This window comes from Amia ocellicauda, chromosome 1 (assembly GCF_036373705.1).
Source record: "Amia ocellicauda isolate fAmiCal2 chromosome 1, fAmiCal2.hap1, whole genome shotgun sequence".
Lineage (NCBI taxonomy): Eukaryota > Metazoa > Chordata > Actinopteri > Amiiformes > Amiidae > Amia > Amia ocellicauda.
Window position 1 is genome coordinate 57,931,936 of NC_089850.1, and position 20,706 is coordinate 57,952,641.

The window sequence follows — 20,706 nt, forward strand, 5'->3', positions numbered from 1 at the left end:
TTAGGGACTTTGCTTTTTCTAATCTATATTCATGATCTGGACTCTGGGATAGTTAGCAAACTTGTCAAATTTGCAGATTATACTAAAATAGGTGGCTCAGCAGATACCATCTCGGCAGCACAGGTTATTCAAAGTGATTTAGATAATATTCAGTTTTGGGCCAACACCTGGCAGATGAAATTCAATGTGGACAAGTGCAAGGTATTACATGCAGGTAACAAATATGTCCACTATAATTACACTGTGGGAGGAATAGAAATAGATGAAGTAACGCATGAGAAAGACCTAGGAGTCTACATGGACTCCTCATTTTCTCCATCCAAGCAATGTGGGGAAGCAATAAAAAAGGCAAACAGGATGTTAGGGTATATTGTCAAAAGTGTAGAATTGAGAACAAGGGCATTAATGTTCAGACTGTACAATGCACTAGTTACAGCTCATCTGGATACTGTGTAAAGTTCTGGGCTCCACACTTCAAGAAAGATATCGCTGCTCTAGAGGCAGTTCAGAGGAGAGCAACCAGACTTATTCCAGGTCTGAAGGGAATGTCCTACTGAGAGACTGAGGAACTGAACCTTTTCACCCTGAAACAGAGGAGGCTACGTGGGGACTTATTTCAAGTCTTCAAAATCATGAAAGGCATCGAGCACATCAAACCAGAGGAGCTTTTCCAGATCAGCAGGGACACACGCACCCGGGGACACAAATGGAAATTGGGCTTCAAGGCATTCGAGACAGAAAACAGGAGACACTTCTTCACACAGAGAGTCATCACAATCTGAACAAACTCCCCAGTGATGTGGTTGAAGCTGAAAGTTTGGGAACATTTAAAATCAGACTGGATAGGATCCTTGGATCACTCAGTTATTAATGGACACCAAATGAGCACGATGGGTGGAATGGCCTCCTCTCCTTTGTAAACTTTATGTTCTTATGTTCTTAAGCTACAGGCAATACACTGATAGCTATAGCACTACATCGCTGCAGTGAGAGATATCACTATCAACATGTTTCTACAGGGGCACAAATTGATTGTACCAGCAGGCATCTCTATAGCAATGCTCTCCCACACACTGGAAGGCATTTCTCATAAATGTGTTCAAATTTCCAGTCTTGTTTTTCCAGTCTTGTATGGCATCCTAGTTCAGTATATGGTTAGAAACTGATAATTTACTAGCACTTAGTTTAGCAGGTCTTATACTATATTAATTGCTGAAACAGATTCCCCTCTATCTTTCTTCCAGATTCTAGCCAAAGGGGCCATTTCCTTGTATGAGCACATGAAGGTGGATCTTCCTGAACATTCATGTGAGTTTAATGATAAACTCCATACTTGAAACTCAGAGTTTCAGTTTAGTTTCAGAGCCTGTCTCTCTCTGTGTCAGTTTTTCAGTGATAACTAAAAGAATTGTCTAGGTAGAGTGACAAACACAATTTCTATCCTAACGTTCACCATGTTGTATATCAATACTGTACATTATTGTAGTAGAGTGTAGTAGTAAGAGCACCTCTTGTCTGATACATTCTGGAGGTGACTGAGCTGACTGAGGTTAATATGCAAAACTATACTATGTGGTTCAGTTCAAGTCTACATTCCCCAGTTGATTTATGAACTGGATTATGATTTATTATGTGAAAAACAGTATCAAAAATATTAATTCACATTGGTTGTAGTATTTCAGAGTAACATAGAGCAGCACAGCAGATGGGTAAAGATTACAGCTGGTTGGTCAAGGGAGCTCAGTAACACTTTGCAGTGTTCAAATCAGATCCTACCTGACTTGGTGCATCTTGCCATTGCAGTGAAATTAGGCAGGGTTCCCTTCAGGCTGCCTGTGGATTACACACTGGCTCCCATTGCCCAGATGCTGGTCTATACTGTGCTGCCAGGAGAGAAAGTCATAGCAGACAGCTTCAACTTCCAAGTGGAGAAGTGTTTGCCCAGTGAGGTAAGCTCTGCTCTTAGTGACCCCAGTGTGTGTGAGTGTTTCACACTGCCTGTACGGTGTGTGTGGATCTGTCCCAGTGTCCCTGCCAGCTCTATGTTGGGACATCAGTCATTCTCACTCTCACTCTCGGTCACTCTCTCAGGTGTCCCTCAAGTTCTCGTCCCCCGAGGTGCTCCCTGGAGGTCAGAGTGCCGTGACTCTCAGCTCTCAGCCCGGCTCTCTGTGCTCCCTCAAGGCCATCGATCAGAGTGTGCTGCTGCTGGACAGGAAGAATGAGCTGACCATTGACTTGGTACAACACAGTCACCACCATTTGTTAAATAAGCTCCTCTGTTCATGGGCTACAGATCACCAGAGATGAAAATGACATCACTCCATTTTCTGCTCTGACCCAGGAAGCTGAATAGCTCAATTTCAAGAAATAAATAAGCAAAACAAACAAGTACACAATAATAATGCAGAGTATCTGTTCCAACCATTGTAGTTTGTTGTGTTATTGAGTCACTGACATAAAAAGTTGTATTTTTAGAATATACATTCTGGAGGTTATGACCTCACAAAGTGTCGTGCTAAGTGTGTTGTGCTGCCTACCTCAAAAAGACTGATTTTCACTTTTAATGTATGTTTCACACACATCTCACTGGACACTGTTAACTGTGTCTCTACCTCAATACCTAGATCTACAAACTGCTGCCTGTCCAGAAGGGTGAAGAATTCCCCTATTCCTTAGAAGACCCCCGCAGCTGTGTGCTAGTGAGACAAAGAAGGTCATATTTCAGTAATCGAGAGAATCAACCAAAGGATGCTTATACAATTTTTAAGGTAGAAAATCCTTGTTTTTTTTATCATATTCCGAAAAATGACCTTATTGCTATAGGATCTTCCTGTAAATAAGATGTTCAGACTTGACATCAACATTCAAAACATTTTAACAGAAACATTCAAAACAGTCTTTAAATGCAGATGTATTTTGTCAGGAGATTATGATGTTTTGTTTAATCTCAGGGACCTTTATAATATTAGGAGGACAGGGTAGGAGTCATGGTAGTTAAAGTAAACATTTAGAGATTTGGTATTTGAACTTTTTGAAAACCTAAAAGTTGGGTGTTTTCTTAAAAATCAATGTTTGTTGCAACATATTCCCAAAAATGATTTCATTTCTATAGGATCTTCCTGTAAATAAGACTTGACATTCAAAACATTTGAACAGAAACAATCAAACAGTCTTTATGTAGATGTTTATAATATTAGGAAAGCGTTTAAAAAATGTGGGTATTTGAACTTTTTGAAAATCTAAAATGTAGGTGTTAATTTGTTTATTGGTGTCTACTTCCATTGCATTAGCCCTGTTAAAGTAGGTCACTAATTTATGATGTCACAGTGTGCCACAGGGAGTGATGTCACAGGGTCAGGAGCTCTGGAACCAATTGGCAGATCTTGTCCTCAGTACATTGTTGAAAAGGCTTGTAAATCTTAAATATAGAAGCTCATCTTGATGGCATTATGGAAGAGGAACACATTTCTCACATACTGTCATCTACAGGAACAGGGCCTCAAGATTGTGTCCAATTCATGGGTGCGGGAGCCAGAGTGCCTTCATTTCAGGGGAAGAGAATACTATCAAGGGTCTGATATATATCGTAAGATTATTTGACTGATATTTTTCTCACCCCATAGTAAATATATCATATAGGCAAACTGCTCAGGTAGTAATTTGTGCTATATTGCAGCCCTTGTACCACTGTTTAAGTTAGTGTTGCATATTTTCATTTTGTTACCTTTTAAAATAATTCTTGAAAATAAATTTCAATATAACGTATGCAAATGGTGCTTTTCAGTTAAATTGTAGTTTTTTCTGTGCCTGTTTGTGCTACAAGATGCACTAGCTAGTACTGGTTGATATTGTAATGATACAGACTTTTTGTTTGCCATATCATTGTGGGAGTCCACCACCAACGGCAGGGATGATGGAGAGGACGCAGGGTTAACCACAAACATGAACTTAATTGCACACAGGCAGTCTTCAGGCTGGAGCGACCCTCTTTACATGCTACCTTCTCACGCTCTGCACACTGACACTCTCCACACACCACACACGGTACCTCCCGTGTTCTCGCGCGGAGCCAACCCCTAACCCCAGAACTACCCCGCTACACTATCACGCACCACACACGTGCACATCCCATGTGACTCACCAAGCATGCACGCACACTGTGAACCACCCATCCCCCAACACATAGAACCCCAAACACACACATGAACATGCACCCCCACCACCGCCCAGTCTCAGATCGCTACAATATTATGCTGAACTCAAATTGGAAGTATAAAAAAACTAATTGAAAAATGGGCATAAATCAGTAAAAGATGGCTTCCTTTTATAATCAATACATTTTTAGGGGATGCTCTGCAGCTTTAAAAGCTGAACAGTTGAGTTTGAATCTGAGACTAATTCAGTTGTCAACAATACTATGCAAAGTCAACAGAGTAGAATATGCAGTGCCAATGCCGATGATAGGAAGCTCTGGCAGAAGACCGAAGGAGACAATTCGAACATTCTTCCCTGAGACATGGATCTGGGATTTGGTCCCAGTAGGGTAAGTGCCATTCAGATGGATGGATGTCTTTCTATGAGCACACTGTTACCCGCTCTGGAAAGCGGGCTTGTTATAGTTTTATTGCTGGCCAATAGCCCTCTTCAAGGCTTTCAAGCATGATGCTGGCCTAGAACAAGACTCCTGCAGACTTCTATTTCTTAGATGTTGTGGATTCCCATGCTTATTAAACTCAAACCATTTCCGTAAATGAAGGATTTAAAAAACAACATTCTTTCTTTTTTTGTCTGACACCATTAACTGATTAATAAGGGTTAACAGAATTAAAGGTCAGGGTAAAGGAGTGAGCAAAGGATGCCAAAGGTTTACCCAACATGCCCAACCATACTGACACTCAGCTAACTATGTCCCGCCCTCAGTCTAGTCCAATCCACAGTCAGACAGCAGCATTACTTGGATGAGAACTGCAAACCTATAGGCCAACTTTGACTACTGTATCTCAGTTCTGTTTGGGTTGCCTATATTGTTCTTATGTCTTCTGTGCAGGGCTTCTGGGTCAGTAGAGCTTCCTGTCACTGTCCCTGACGCTATCACCACATGGGAGGCCAGTGCCTTCTGCCTGGCCCCCACAGGACTGGGCCTGGCCCCACCCGCCTTGCTCACTGCTTTCCAGCCCTTCTTCGTGGAGCTCACCCTGCCCTACTCTGTCATCAGGGGGGAGCAGTTTGAACTGAGGGCCACCGTCTTCAACTACCTCTCCAAGTGCATCATGGTAAGAGTTATCCTGTCCCATTTCCTTGAACAAATGTTGCACAAGAGCAAGGATCTTTTAGAATCCCGTTCTCTTTGCCAGCTGGTGTCAGTGGGCTACAGCACAGTTACAATGATGCAATGATGCGTCTGTGCAAGTGTAAGTTTGGATAAAGTGCTCTCCTTTGCCAATAGGTGAATGTGACTCCGGCCAAGTCCTCAGACTACACTCTGGAGCCCTGCAAAGGGTATGAGTACACTTCCTGTCTGTGTGCCAACGAAGCAAAGACCTTCCATTGGACTCTGGTGCCTTCAGCCCTTGGTGAGTTACCTCTCCCAACTAGGTTGTCTGGGACTGTTCACAACAGACTACAACATCAGTAAACCAAGACTAGACATCAGAATACAGAGAACCATGTGTTAATTGCTGCTAACGCTGGCTATGATCCCACGCAGCAACACGCTTATTCATATTTATGCTGTTTAATATAATGTTTAGGGGGTGTCTCAGCACACTGGCAGGGATCAGGGTTGCCCACTTGTTGAACATTGTTCATGTTCAGTCACAGCAAAGTTGTGCAACCCAGCATATCTCAAACTAAGGTACCTACTGAGTCTCATCTCAGTATGCCCTCTGCTCTGGAAAATGGTGAGTCTGTTTTTCCCCTCTAAAAACATTATATAAAGCAAAACGTCCACATCTGTGTGATGAAAGGATAATAGTCAACTGTCTCTCTGATTTTGCTAGAGGAGTTATTCAGTCGTTTAATTATTTCTGCGTGTGCTCCAGCCTCATTCATTGATGGGTTCCTGCTGAAGTGTCCCTATCAAGTTACCAAGGCAGTGAAGCTCTGTTGCTCTCACTCTCTCTCTAGGATCGGTGAACATATCAGTGAGTGCAGAAGCGATACACACCGAGACCATCTGTGAAAATGAGCTGGTGACTGTGCCTGAACAAGGCCACATTGACACCGTCATTCGCCCTCTGCTGGTAGAGGTGAGGAACTGCAGTTTGCTTGGATCCTGTCTACTACTTTGGAATTGGTCTTTGTAGTTATGGAGATGTATGTATATAGTTTTATGCCTGAAATGACATATCTCCTATAAGATATTTGTTATCACTGCAAATTCTCAGTGAGAGCTAAGCTCAAGTGTAAAGTTGATCATTCACACTCCAAACACCATGATGGTGTCATTTAGCTGATCATAACCCAAACAAATGAAAGATCCATGACTTTCATAAATTAGGAAATAGCCAATACAACAACTGTGATGTTCTGCCTTCTATTCTGTGCTTCTAAGTTTCTAATAGTTTTTGTGCCTGAACACTCAATATTACTGCAATTTAATTCATTTTGAATTCCATCAGTTTTATATGATTTCTGTGCATTAGAAGACAACATTGTGTGTTACAGGGCTTTATATTCTGGTGGAAATGTTACAATTATCATCTTGTAAAGATTCTAGCTGGTCTTGATATGCTTGTTCAGCATTAATCAATAGGAAAAAAATACATAATGATAAACTCCTTGCAGTGATGTTCAATTGCTATAGCTCACACCTGGATACAAACCGGTACAAAACCATCATGTCCTGTTCAGTCCTGAAATCATTTAAAAGTATTTAATGTCTACCATTTGTCAAAATGAGGCCTTTAATGCACAAGCTATTATTACCTGCACTTATAAACTGCATAATTAGTCATCGTATTGAGAAGCAGGAACCCATGAACTCATTCATTTGGTTTTCAAATAACATCCAAATACAACTGCTCTTGCTGTAAAACTGCACAGTTATAATTGAGTCTCTTCTCTCATCTGCAGCCTGAAGGGATGCAAAAGACCATCAGTTACAACTGGCTGTTGTGCCCAAAAGGTCAGTCTCCGTATCTGCTTGCTTTGGCTTCCTCTTGGTCCCTCTGTCTGACCTTCTCCTTCATTATGCAAGTGTTGACCTAATGAAGAGTCACTGGAAAAGTTATTTAAAAAAAAAAAAAAACTTAAGGAAATGGATACAGGAGTCATTGATCAAGCATACCAGAACCAAATACATGAGAATGAACAAGTGATAGAAGCTCAAATTGACTATTCTGTTACTTCTGTCCTCATGTAATAGCTTGAGAGGGCAGGAGTGACATAAATTAATCAAAATCTCTCTAACTGACAAGACATTAGAAGGGACGTATTGCAGACAGGCTCAATGGACTAAAAAATGTTGTTTAGAACATATAGGCCTACAACAAAAATCTGAAATATCAAGAAATAAAGAAAAGAGAGAGGTTATGAGGAATCGCTATGAAGAGATTCCTTTCCTCTTTTTTTGCTGGGATGGCAATGGAACTGTACTTCAAGCCGACTAACGCTCTTAATTAACCAATTAAAAGCGATTAATTACCACAGTTGTTATTCTCTTGCCATTCATGTCCTTTCAGACACTCACTGTATTTCACCATTCTAAGATCGGCACTCAAATGACATAAATCTCTCGACCACCTCTGCCCACCGATGCCATCGTCACTGGCATTTAGCTCTCGTTGGCTGTTGTTCCACTTTGAATTTAACAATTTCCCTGTAGGATGCAGAAACGTCTAAACGTTAAGACTTGATGGCCAGTTGTGATCAGTAGTGTTAAGGAAAATAAACACCCAATCCCCTGTCACATGCACCCCAATGCAGGACTGTAGTTTGCTGATCTATTCCTTGTGCTTCTAGGGACCGTGGAGAAGGAGGAGGTCCAGTTGCAGCTCCCAGAAGTCATTGTGGAGGGATCTGCCCGAGCCTCCATCTCCGTTTTGGGTATAATCCGCAAGCACCGTACAGCTACACTCACTCTCTGGCTCTACATGAATGTCTTGTGAGAAGCACTCTGGTATTTATCAAATCATTTGGTTAAATTGGCTTTTTAATTGTAAATTCATTCACTGCAATACATTAATAAAAAATTAAAATAAATCCTTTAAAGAAATACATCCATACATAAAAACAATTCTGACCTGGCACAAAGCAGAGGTCCCATTTTAATCACTATGTAAACATCAAAGAAAATACTCTTGAATGAACAAAGTCAAGAGAGATTGTAAATTCAACTGTTCCTGTAAAAGGAATAAATACACAAGAGTAATGAAGATCCTGTTTCAAGTCCCTCCCATGTACTGTGTGCAGGAGACCTGTTGGGCCGGGCTTTGCAGAACCTGGACAGCCTCCTCGTGATGCCCTACGGTTGTGGGGAGCAGAACATGGTGCGGTTTGCCCCCAACATCTACATCCTTAAGTACCTGGAGAGCACAGGACAGCTGACCCAAGCGATCAGAAGCAAGGCCTCTGAGTACCTGACGAGCGGTGAATCTGGGCTGCACTGCCTTCACACCAACAATCCAGATTTAATGCATTATAAACCATGTTAATATGTGAACCACTGTGATAGTGAAGTAAACTCACAACCACAATGTTGTGTCAAGTCATGGGCTGTACTGGTTTGGCCTGGTCTGAATCCAGACATTGTGATAGCAAACCCTTGTCTGGGCTATTGAAGTTCAAGGGCATCCATTAACCTAACCCTGGATGAGATCTGGATTCCCAGCAGAAAAATGTCTAGAAATGTATCTGTGAACTAAAACTTTGAATAACTTGTGTCTCTCTCAAACCACCTGGAAAAGGTTACCAGCGGGAGCTCAACTACAAGCATGATGATGGATCTTATAGCGCCTTCGGCAATTCAGACAGCTCGGGAAATACATGGTGAGTTCTGTTGCTGTCTTTCAGCTGTGTCGGTGTACCACCGTGCCCTTGAGCTGCTGCAGTAGAAATACAATCTCACAGCATAGGAGGAATTTAGCAGGGGTAGGATATCAAGAACTAGTTAGATAATTAGGCAGAAGGGTAGTCAACTTTGAATTGTGATACTTTTTTTTTAATATATAATCTATATTGGTTCACTATCTGTGCAGTGTTGTTATGATCTCTGAATTAAAATATACCTTATATACACAATTAATTTATTATTTTACATTGCCTCTAATTTTCCAAATTAAAGACTTGAACATTTGAAAACATAGCATTAGAAACTATTCTACTAGAAGGCAACTTCTGTAACTGCAACTTCAAGCTTCTTGATTCCTCCTATTGGGAACACATCACCCTGTAGCCAGATTCAGATTTGAAAATTACGGGTGGCATCAAATTGTGATGATCAAAACTTTGTTGTAACATGCAATGTATCCTCTTCACATCCTGAATAAAAGCTTACATGAATGTTTTACTGCTCTTCTGTGGATTGTGTGGACTTTAACCCAGCCTGCCCTCTGTTCTTCAGGTTGACCACATTTGTGATGAAGTCATTCGGTGGCGCCCAGTCCTACATCTACATCGATTCCAGCAACATCCAGAGTGCCAAGGCCTGGCTGGAAGTGCGACAGGAAAATACTGGCTGTTTCCAAAGCGTGGGGCAGCTTTTTAACAACAGAATGAAGGTCAGAGAAAGAGGGGCATTTAGAGGCACTAGAAATAGTGTGGGGGGACTGTTCAGAAGGAATGGAACAAGAGTAGAAGAGAGAGTGTGTTTTTATAAGTGTGGATTGTGTGTTCCAGGGTGGAGTGAGTGACGAGGTGACCCTGACTGCCTACATCGCTGCCGCCATGTTGGAACTGAACACCTCTGTGACGGTGAGTGTTCTTCCATTATTTCATCCATTCTCTCTCTCCATCTCTCTCTTTTCACCCACAGGCCCTCGTTTGCCACTTACAGACCCAGAACAGAAACCCCAGATTCTCTCTGGGGTTCTTGAGGACATTTACCCATTTAGCTGGGATCCAGATATAACATCAAATTGGAAGCTGTAGGCATTCAGGGTAATGTAAGTAGATGGGTTATGAACTTGTTGATATATAGGAAACAGAGGGTGTTGAATTTGCAGATGATACTAAAATAGGTGGCTCAGCAAATAGCACAGGCTATTCAAAGGGACTTAGATAATATTCAGTTGTGGTCCGACACCTAGCAGATGAAATTCAATGTGGACAAGTGTAAGCTAATACATGCAGGTAACAAAAATATACACTATAATTACATTATTGGAGAAATTGAACTAGATGAAGTAACGCATGAGAAAGACCTAGGAGTTTATGTGGACTCCTCACTTTCTCCATCCAAACAATGTGGGGAAGAAATAAAAAAGGCAAACAGGATGTTAGGGTATATTGTCAAAAGTGTAGAATTGAGAACAAGGGCAGTGATGTTCAGACTGTACAATGCACTACATAAGAACATAAGAAAGTTTACAAAATGAGGAGGCCATTTGACCCATCGTGCTCGTTTGGATCCTATCCAGTCTATTTTTAAATGTTCCCAAATTTTCGGCATCTACCACATTGCTGGGGAGTTTGTTCAGATTGTGACGCCTGTTTTCCGTTTTGAATGCCTTGTAACCCAATTTCCATTTGTGTCCCCAGGTGCGTGTGTCCCTGCTGATCTGGAAAAGCTCCTCTGTTTTGATGTGGTCGAAGTCCCCACATAGTCTCCTCTGTTCCAGGGTGAAAAGGTTCAGTTCCTCAGTCTCTCAGTAGGACTTTCCCTTCAGACCTGGAATAAGTCTGGTTGCTCTCCTCTGAACTGCCTCTAGAGCAGCGATATCTTTCTTGAAGTGTGGAGCCCAGAACTGCCCACAGTATTTAGATGAGGTCTAACTAATGCATTGTACAGTCTTAACATTACTGCCCTTGTGCTCAATTCTACACTTTTGACAATATACCCTAGCATTTTGTTTTCCTTTTTTATTTCTTCCCCACATTGTTTGGATGGAGAAAGTGAGGAGTCCACGTAGACTCCTAGGTCTTTCTCATGCATTACTTCATCTAGTTCTATTCCTCCCATAGTGTAATTATAGTGGACATTTTTGTTACCTGCGTGTATTACCTTGCACTTGTCCACATAAAATTTGATCTGCCAGGTGTTGGCCCACAACTGAATGTTATCTAAGTCCCTTTGAATAGCCTGTGCTACCGAGATTGTATCTGCTGAGCCACCTATTTTAGTATCATCTGCAAATGTGACAAGTTTGCTATGTATCCCAGAGTCCAGATCATTAATATAGCTTAGAAACAGCACAGGCCCTAGTACTGATCCCTGTGGAACTCCACTAACAACCTCACTCCAGTTAGAAGCGACTCCTCTAATTGACACCCTCTGTTTCCTAGACATCAACCAGTTCATAATCCATCTACTTACATTACCCTGAATGCTTACAGCTTCCAATTTGAGGATCAGTCTTTGGTGTGGAACCTTATCAAAAGCTTTTTGGAAATCTAAGTATATCATATCATATGCTTTCACATGATCTACAGCTGCAGTTGCGTGTTCTAATAAATTAGTAAGACATGATCTGCCTCGTCTAAACCCATGTTGACTATCTCCAAGAATATGGTTTTCATTAAGATGCTCCTCTATTTTCTGTCTAATAATTTTTTCCAACATTTGATGCAGGTGATGCAGGTGAGACTGATTGGTCTGTAATTTGCTGTCTCAGTTTTGTGGATTGGTATGACATTTGCTGTCTTCCAGTCAGTTGGCACATCCCCTGTTCTCAGTGCTTAATTTGTAAATCCGAAGGTGCCAGAACGCAAAGTGTATATGAGATCGGAGGTTTGATGAGGCAGGCGCAGGTCCTGGAACAGTGCAGGATGTGATAGCGGGTGGTGACGATCAAAACCCGATAAACCGGGGGTGGGGGGTTGGCGACGTTAAAACAACTTGAGAGCGGGGGGGGGGGTTGCCGGGGGGGTGCCGGAACACAGACACTAAAAACCCGAGATCCGGCAGGATCTGGCACAAATTAAGCACTGGAGATCCACCAAACCAGGTGCCAGATCTAAATTCGGAGGTGCCGGATCCAGATCCGGCTTGTTCTGGCACAAATTAAGCCCTGCCTGTTCTAAATGTCATTTGGAATAACACCAGTTAGACCTCATCTGGAATACTGTGTACAGTTCTGGGTTCCACACTTCAAGACAAACCCCATTCATACTGAAACAATTGCCGACAATGTGACGGCAATTTGGTGGCATTTTGTTGCCAGCAAGGTCTGTGTGAATGGGTCATTGCCGGCAAATCGTTGCAATTTTCCGGCAAGGATCCTAGTCTAATTACCGGCATCGTGTTTGTGTAATGGAGCAGGAAAACGATTCCCAGCAAATTCAGCGTCAAGTCCTTGCGTGTCGACGCAGTGCACCAGCTAAGTGCCGTAACCAATCAGATAGGTTGCGACCACAACACGACAAGGTTGAGCCGCCTTTGAAGAAGAACTTATGACCGTAACAAGAAACAGACCGGGTTGTTAGAAATGGCGGAGGTTGAAAATAATATAGTCGCAGTAATTCTGAGTGTTATTGATGAACCAACAGTTTGGCGTATGTAATGCTAACTATTGTCACACATGTCAGAAGTTATGTACCAATAAATAATATAAAATATATTATCTCTATACAGGCAAACGTGTTACCCCCTGACACTGGGTTTGTTTCAAACTAAATCAGTTCGGTTCGTTTGCTTTCAAACAATGTATCAGTCAGTGTGCTCGCCATTCACACTTGCCTTGTGTACAAACTGCTCAGTTCGTAACTCGGGTTCGTTTTCGTGATTCACTTCCGTGTTTTCTCAGGACTCCGATCATATTGCAATTATCTTGGATAATAAAGCTTGGATCCTTTTGTATTAATAAAACACCAGATATTTACATTTTACATGATTAATGCATATAAGAAATGGCAGCATAACGTGTACAATAACACATATGACTACATTGTATTGTTTACTGTATGTCCTGGACACGGGTATACATTTTAAATTGTAAATTGCTTTATGTTTTGAACTGTACTGTAGTTTTGCACTTTGTATTGCTCTTATTTGTAAGTCGCCCTGGATAAGGGCATTGGCCAGTAAATAAATAATAATAATAATGACGGCAATAAAGTTACTAGTCTAACACATTTGACTACTTCTGATACAACCAAATAATACATGGGTGCATTCACGTTGTGTAGAATGTGCACAGATCTGACCAGGAAAGCAATTCATAATAGTGACCGCATCCAACTGTCAATTTAAACACAACAATAGGGTACTATATTTGTGAATATTATAATCAGTGTTGCGCTGCCGAATGGTGATTGTTTTGCCTAGGCTTATATAAAAATATACAATAACACAGTAGTGTGACATCTCCTAAAGATCCATCTTGGAGTATTTTACTGCTACTGCCATATCTTTAAACGGGGAGATGATCGCACTTGTACAGACACGTCCAGAGTGTGGGTCCGGGTCTGCTCTCTGGATCCATGGGCTTCTGTAGCGCCTCAGTCCCATGGCTACAATGCTCTTGCCGGCAGTCTCTGTTTTCTGTGTGAATGCATCCTTGCTGGCAATTTTCCTGCATTCAGACCCAGTGTGAATGGGGGGCAACAGGAAAAAAGCAGGCAAACGTTGCCGGCAATTTGGTGGCATTTCAATGTGAATGGGGCTAAAGATATCACTGCTATAGAGGCAGTTCAGAGGAGAGCAACCAGACTTATTCCAGGTCTGAAGGGAATGCCCTACAGAGAGACTGAGGAACTGAACCTTTTCACCTGGAACAGAGGATACTACTTGGGGACTTGATTCAAGTCTTCAAAATCATGAAAGGCATCGTCCACATCAACCCAGAGGAGCTTTTCCAGATCAGCAGGGACACACGCACCCGGGGACACAAATGGAAATTGGGCTTCAAGGCATTCAAGACAAAGAACAGGAGACACTTCTACACACAGAGCGTTGTCACAATCTGGAACAAACTCCCCAGCGATGTGGTTGAAGCTGAAAATTTGGGAACATTTAAAAATAGACTGGATAGGATCCTTGGATCACTTAGTTATTAATGGACACCAAATGAGCACGATGGGTTGAATGTCCTCCTCTCCTTTGTAAACTTTCTTATGTTCTTCTTATGTTCTAACATGGAAGAAAGTGATTGGTGAAAACATAGCAAAATACAGTAGACTATACAGTGAGTAAAACATGAAGCGTGAAGATGTGAAGGAGTTCCATATGATAAACCTGCAAAAGGAGTATATAATAGACCTTAGAAGTGAACAACAGCTGCTAGTAGCTCTGTCTTGGTGCAAATATTTTATAGAAAACAGATTGCTAATATTTTGCCATTGTTATTCATTTTCACCTTCAGTACATTGTAACTGCCAATAGGTTTACCAATGTGAGATCTGGAAACATTTAGTAGCTGACATAACTCTTTGCTTGGCATGGTAAACAGTTTTTGTACTTGTTCTTTCTCTCAGGAGCCCGTATTAAACAGCAGTCTGTCATGCCTGAGGGCTGCAATCCACAACCTGACCAACACTTACGCTGCTGCCCTGCTCGCCTACACCTTCACCCTGGCTGGGGAGGAGGACACCAGGGCCAGCCTTCTCGCCAAGCTGGATGTGCAGGACACCACTGAGGGTAAAGACCAGGCTCACTGTCCATAAGCACTGCTCCTGCAAAGACTCAATTGCCTATTCAGGTGTCTTCCATTAGTGTTTCAAGATCAAATGCATCTTGACTACATAAGCCAATTGTCAATTCCATGATTTCCATGATTACAATAAAAACCTTTAGGACTCTGTAGATCCAGAGCTCCAGAACCAGGGCTGCAGACCCAGCACTCCTTCAGGTGGAAACACTGGCGACTGCACTGGAGTGTGAGATAAAAACTGGTGAACATGACGCCAATCCATCTATAGGATTACCCTTTCCCTAAGAGAAACAAGTCATTCACCCAATATCCATTGTGCAGAACATCCAACGCTGAACAGATTAATGAATTGTGAATGTGTCGCTAATATAAAAAATAAACATGCCAACATCTTCTCTCTTACTTTCTCTTTTCTATTACTGACCCTCTTTTCAATTATAGTCCTCCCTATCTCTCTCTTTTTCTCATTCCCTCTACAACATACTTCAACATAATTCTCTCTCTCTCTCTCCATGCTGCTGTGCATCTTAGCTGACTCCCTGTCAGTAGAGATTAACTCCTATACTCTGCTGGCACTCCTCAGCCACCAACCCCTGTCCTCCTCTGACCTGGGCCGCGCCTCTAGGATCGTCAGCTGGCTGATCAAACAGCAGAATCCCTATGGAGGATTCTCTTCCACACAGGTACCACTGTTCAGCTGTCTGTGGTCTCGTAGCCCTTGTTGGTCAGTGTCTTTAATTTTCTACCTATTAATGGATTGTTAGGGATGGATTGAGAGACAGATTGTGACACGTTGTCAAGCAGCTCGGCGAGGTGGTTTCATGTTGAATCATAAACAAGCTGCCAGGTTGAACAATACAAACCCAGCCTGTAATCACCATTGTAAATCAGCGTGTTGAAATTTCAATTGAAGGAAAAGGTATTTCACTCAAAAAAGGTCAATGAGTCTCATGAACACTGTCCTGGACTATTCTCGACAATCCGCAAACCCAGCTGACACCCTACCAACCAATCACAGGCCAAAAAGTTGTTTTAAGGTTGTTGTTAATACCTGTAAAGGAGTGATCCTCTCTGTTGTGTGTGTATACAGGACACAGTGGTAGCCCTGCAGGCCCTGTCTCTCTATGGGGCCGTGGCATTCAACAAAGAGAGCTCGAGCACAGTGACGGTGCGGTCAACAGGGGGAGAACACCACCACTTCACCTTGGACCAAAGCAACAGCCTGCTGTACCAGGAGAAGGAGCTTCAGGACCTCCTGGGGGTGTACAGTGTGGAGGCAGAGGGCACAGGCTGTGCTTCGATCCAGGTCAGTGCATATTCTCTCCTCTGTGTTATTTACCCAGGCCCATGTAATTGTAACCCTTACCTAGTTCACATGGGACCTGTAACACGCTGATCTAAACAAATAGAAAACCACCCCTGAATTGTAGACAAAATATCTCAATACCTAACATAACCATGGTCCCAGTCCAATACCTAATCCTGGCATACTGTACATCAAAATGCTGAAACAATCATCCTGTTTCCTGCATCTCTACGCCCCTCACTTCTCCCAATCTGCATTCCAGATCGCTCTCCACTACAACATCCCCCCCCCTGCCGACTTTGTCAACTTCAACCTGACCTTGAAGGCTTATCGGCAATGCAACACTAGCAGCGATAACAGAGACCTCAGACTCTTAGCCAGCTTAATGTAAGTCCATTTCTCTCAACATCATTCTTGTGTTTGTTAATGGTCCTGTACACTGGGAGAGAAGTGAGGAGGTTACTTCCACTGTATGTATATATTACACACAGGATTGGGAAACCACCATTCGAACACAGTAATATAGCAACAACAACAAAAATCCAGTTATTGGTTCACAGGCATTCTTGGAAGCTGAGCTGGAATAAAAACCAGAAGACACGGGGGGGTCTCTTTAAAACATCAGCTGCTAACCCTCTTGGGAAGAAAAGTAACTGACCAATTCAGGAAACTGTGTTAAGTCACATTAAGAAAAAATCCCTCTGTCCTTCAAACCCACATCTAAACACCCCACAAAAAACAGGGGGCACAGAGACTTTGTGGGGGCATTAAATCTAACCATTAATTGTATTTACAGGTACAGTGCTGCATACAGAAAGCCATACTTCCTCTGTGTTATGTTTTGTAAGGGTTTATTTTGACTATTGAATAATGTGTTACATTTTAAGTACCCTGGGCAGCACATCTATACTACAGTAGGCCTAGCTGTCTATAAGTACAGAAACCATCACAGGGGTCCTGACATTCTAATTATAGTTTGTAAGTCCATCATATGAATCCAAAATTAAGATACCTTCCAAGTCATACATAAATATTTGGCCTGCTTTCATAGCTGACCTAGATCTTCCATGATACACAAAAAAGAAGAGGTGGGAAACTGTATTGACATGGAATGAGCCATTTCAGAGATGCCTACCTATGCCAGAGAGCTGTTAATGATTGTTATTCTGACCTAACAGGTACGCCGGCCCGAGGGACAACACCAACATGGTCATTCTGAACTTCAAACTGCTGTCTGGATTCGTCCTTAAAGATACACAGATAAGAATTGTGAGTTCCAAGTACAGTGTGTGGGGCTCTTCAGTGTGAACGATTTGAAAGGTGCCACAGGTGGGCTCCAAGACCATCACTGGTTCAAAACTGAGCAGTGACCAGGATTCGCAAAGAGTTCCCAGCATAATTGTCCAATCACTGCCTGGACTGGATGAGCACCACCTTCCTTGCCTTTGTTAGCAGTCGTGCTTTGGTTTGTGCTGTGAACTTGTGGTATAAAAAGGAGTTGGACTGCCATCACACCATCACACATTTTTCCACAGCCCTATTAAAATGCCTTGCATTGTTGGTAATGTCTGGCAAGTTTGATGTCCACCCAGGTCTGTCACAATCCCCTCTCACTGTTAGGACAGGCAGGGACAGGAGCCCAGCACATTGTCTCTGTTCAACCGTTTCACTGCCATTTCTCTTCAGTTTCAGTATTCACGTCTCACATTAGTCCCCCTTACGTTGCCGCTGATTTCACAAGATCGGGTGAAGCGAATTGACAAAGAAGACGGCCATGTGATTCTGTATCTGGATGAGGTGAGTTCCTAAGCTGTGAATTGAATTGATTGGGTTTCAACTGTATTCATAAAAACTACTGATTGTTTGTTGTTTACTGAGCAAAATGAAATTGCACCCCTGCACGGTATGAAATGTCATAAGCAAAGTTTAACTGTGAACTTCACTCATTCAGGAAATGTATTTGGTAATGATACCAACCTAGAACATTTACCTCACATACAGTTGATGTCTAAACTATCCACATACTTTATTTGAAACAATATTCATTAAGCATTTCTCCTCATTGAACTCATTCAGCCTAGGGAACATAGTTAAGGTAATCATGGATTTCGTATTATCATATCTCTGGCAAAAATATACTGCCAGCCCTGAGAGAATGTTAGGACCTGCGCTAACATCCATAAATCACACATGACTGTCTCTCAACAGCTCACAAGGGGAAAAACTTACCACTATCACATCACCATGACCCAGAAGCACCCAGTGAACAACCTCAAACCAGCTGTGGTCAAGGTCTACGACTACTACCAGACCAGTAAGACTTTTTAATTAATAAGAGGTCCATTGAAATGATGACATTGTGCATTACAAAGTGGTAGTGATCAGGCATGACATAGCAGAAGAATTGGCAGGACAGCTGTCTGGTTATGAAATGTCCAGTCCCTGGGCATCCTTAGGTGACCACTTCTAAACTGTGCTGGAGTGCAGAACACAGATGAGAGCAGAATACACAGACTGGGGTCAAAGACACAGCCAGAACAGTATGGTACCAGACTGGCTCCCCTTCCTCAGTTGTCCACAGCTGTAAATGGTTCATCAGATATCTTCAGTTCATACTTCCACATCATGGAGAACCTGGTCCCAGTTGATTACTCTACACTTGGATAACTGTGAACAGCTATTCCCTGTATATTGACATACACCATAAAGAACATGCACCTGGCTTCTGTCTTTGTATCAGAAAGTATAAGGTATTCGGTTCTGGTGCCATCTGAGGCTGATAAGGTAGGGATCATTGAAAAATTAGGTGAATGTCCTCTACCCTGCCAGGCTCTGGTGGGCTGAGTGGCCTTAAAAGCCTTCTTATATTGGTATAAAAAAAACCTATTCACAGTGATGAACAATACAGTGCTGCTTGACCCTGACCACCACAGAACACAAGCACCTTGAGATTCTCAGAGAGAAAAGGAAATTATTTAATATAGTTTTAAAATACATACATTCAATAGTTTGTATTCAAGCTGTGACAATGACAGAGGCCTGTACAGTAGAAAACGTGTGGCATTAGCCAATGAACAAACTGGATACATTGCAATACCTGGTACGGAAAAACACTATGATACCATATTTGAAAATAAAAACCCAAGTTTTCAATGTGTTGAACAGGATCTCTTTATAGCATGTTCCAGTACTGGAGGCTATGTACATTTCAGCTTATAGGTACCTGTCTGTCCCTCAATATGTGGTCCTTATGTCTTGTAGGTGAGCAGGCCGTGTCTGAATACACCTCTCCATGTCCTGACAGTAAGCCCACACCTTCACTGTTGATTTGCTGCATTATCACTGTATTTTAAGTGAAGCATAGAGCTCTCAGGGAAGCAAAGGTGTTTTAATAAGTATAATGAATCAGAAAAGGGAGAGGACTGTGCTGCTGAAGGGTCACAGCATACGGGACAGAAGGACACTAATTCAAAGGAAAGAGTTGAGGATGTTGAGCAATCAGAAAGACCTAAGAATCCATTCCTGTCACAGGCATTGCCTATCTTTATTCACAATTCTTTGTTAAAATTGGAAAGCACCACACCTATTATGCACCACACTACAGGCCGACAAAGGGTCATGGCTGCTGAATAAGCAACTGAAAGTAAATGATTGACAGCTGTAGTGCAGTGAGAGCAGTGTCTGGAGGTGAGAGATATTGCCAGATGGGAACCTGAACACCCACGTGTCTCTCAGTAAATCACCTGACCACCACCTCCACTCTCAATGTTTGCTCAGTTGGGCCTGACAAATCATTAGCAAAATGTTCAGGAGTATTAATTAAGTCAGGCTACAATCCAATCCCTTCAACTCCAAATGGGTTTTAATATGATTGATTTAAATATCTTTGATCACTTTATTGACGCTGCACTTGTGCTTCTGTTGCAGATCGTGGACAAGACATCAATGTAGTGTAAAAGCAAAGCGTGGACTGCGGAAACCATTCAGTAACACACGCATGTATTTAGCTGTCAAATCAAATACCCAAAAGGCACCACAGACCTGCACAAGCCCAGTTCTTCTCTTCTTGTCATTTGTCAGATGGAAGATTCAGTGGTTACTTCTTAATAAAATGAATTTAAAAACTAAAAAAGTATAATGGTCTCAAATTAAAGGTAATCGCCTGATTCCTATGAATGCAAGACATTATATATATATATATATATATATATATATATATATATATATATATATATATATATATATATATATATATATATATAATGCGTACATGTGAAGATGTGTTACAGACCCAGGTAATTTGCAAGACCTGTCAAACTATTGTTGCGACAAAACAGAGTAACACCACAAATCTGTTCCAACACCTGAGACAGCACCATAAAGAACTATATGAGCAATGCATGGCGACAAAGTCCCTCAACATGAACAAAAGCACATCCCAAATGCATTCCGGACCAGGTGAACAAAAATCGATAACACAGGCATTTGCGATCTGTACACCATACGAGAGGATCTCAAAAAGGCATAAAGAAATAACCCACCCCGCCACATATCATTTATGCAAAGACATGGTGCCTGCGTACATCGCCAGTAAATCCGGCTTCCAAAAAATGCTACAGACACTTGATAAGAGATACCAACTGCAATCGC

General features: G+C 42.0%; 1 protein-coding gene across 4 annotated transcripts in view; it reads left to right on the plus strand.

The window, feature by feature from the left end:
* LOC136754632 (alpha-2-macroglobulin) overlaps window positions 1-20,188 on the plus strand; it is a 40,224-nt gene extending 20,036 nt beyond the window's left edge. For 2 of the 4 annotated variants that reach the window (XM_066710643.1, XM_066710659.1), the window contains 24 exons: window positions 1,245-1,308; window positions 1,804-1,949; window positions 2,092-2,241; window positions 2,628-2,771; window positions 3,493-3,589; window positions 4,429-4,546; window positions 5,051-5,276; window positions 5,450-5,576; window positions 6,130-6,251; window positions 7,078-7,129; window positions 7,966-8,049; window positions 8,416-8,592; window positions 8,910-8,991; window positions 9,566-9,722; window positions 9,841-9,915; window positions 14,575-14,737; window positions 15,282-15,433; window positions 15,841-16,056; window positions 16,319-16,443; window positions 17,235-17,325; window positions 17,743-17,853; window positions 18,265-18,370; window positions 19,318-19,359; window positions 19,984-20,188. In XM_066710643.1, coding sequence (XP_066566740.1) covers window positions 1,245-1,308; window positions 1,804-1,949; window positions 2,092-2,241; window positions 2,628-2,771; window positions 3,493-3,589; window positions 4,429-4,546; window positions 5,051-5,276; window positions 5,450-5,576; window positions 6,130-6,251; window positions 7,078-7,129; window positions 7,966-8,049; window positions 8,416-8,592; window positions 8,910-8,991; window positions 9,566-9,722; window positions 9,841-9,915; window positions 14,575-14,737; window positions 15,282-15,433; window positions 15,841-16,056; window positions 16,319-16,443; window positions 17,235-17,325; window positions 17,743-17,853; window positions 18,265-18,370; window positions 19,318-19,359; window positions 19,984-20,012 — 2,856 coding nt within the window. In that variant the 3' untranslated portion in view covers window positions 20,013-20,188. Of the gene's footprint in view, window positions 1-1,244; window positions 1,309-1,803; window positions 1,950-2,091; window positions 2,242-2,627; window positions 2,772-3,492; window positions 3,590-4,428; window positions 4,547-5,050; window positions 5,277-5,449; window positions 5,577-6,129; window positions 6,252-7,077; window positions 7,130-7,965; window positions 8,050-8,415; window positions 8,593-8,909; window positions 8,992-9,565; window positions 9,723-9,840; window positions 9,916-14,574; window positions 14,738-15,281; window positions 15,434-15,840; window positions 16,057-16,318; window positions 16,444-17,234; window positions 17,326-17,742; window positions 17,854-18,264; window positions 18,371-19,317; window positions 19,360-19,983 lie in introns of those variants that run through there. The other 2 variants (XM_066710651.1, XM_066710668.1) reach the window with 2 other exon arrangements.
* The last annotated feature ends 518 nt before the right edge of the window (window positions 20,189-20,706 follow it).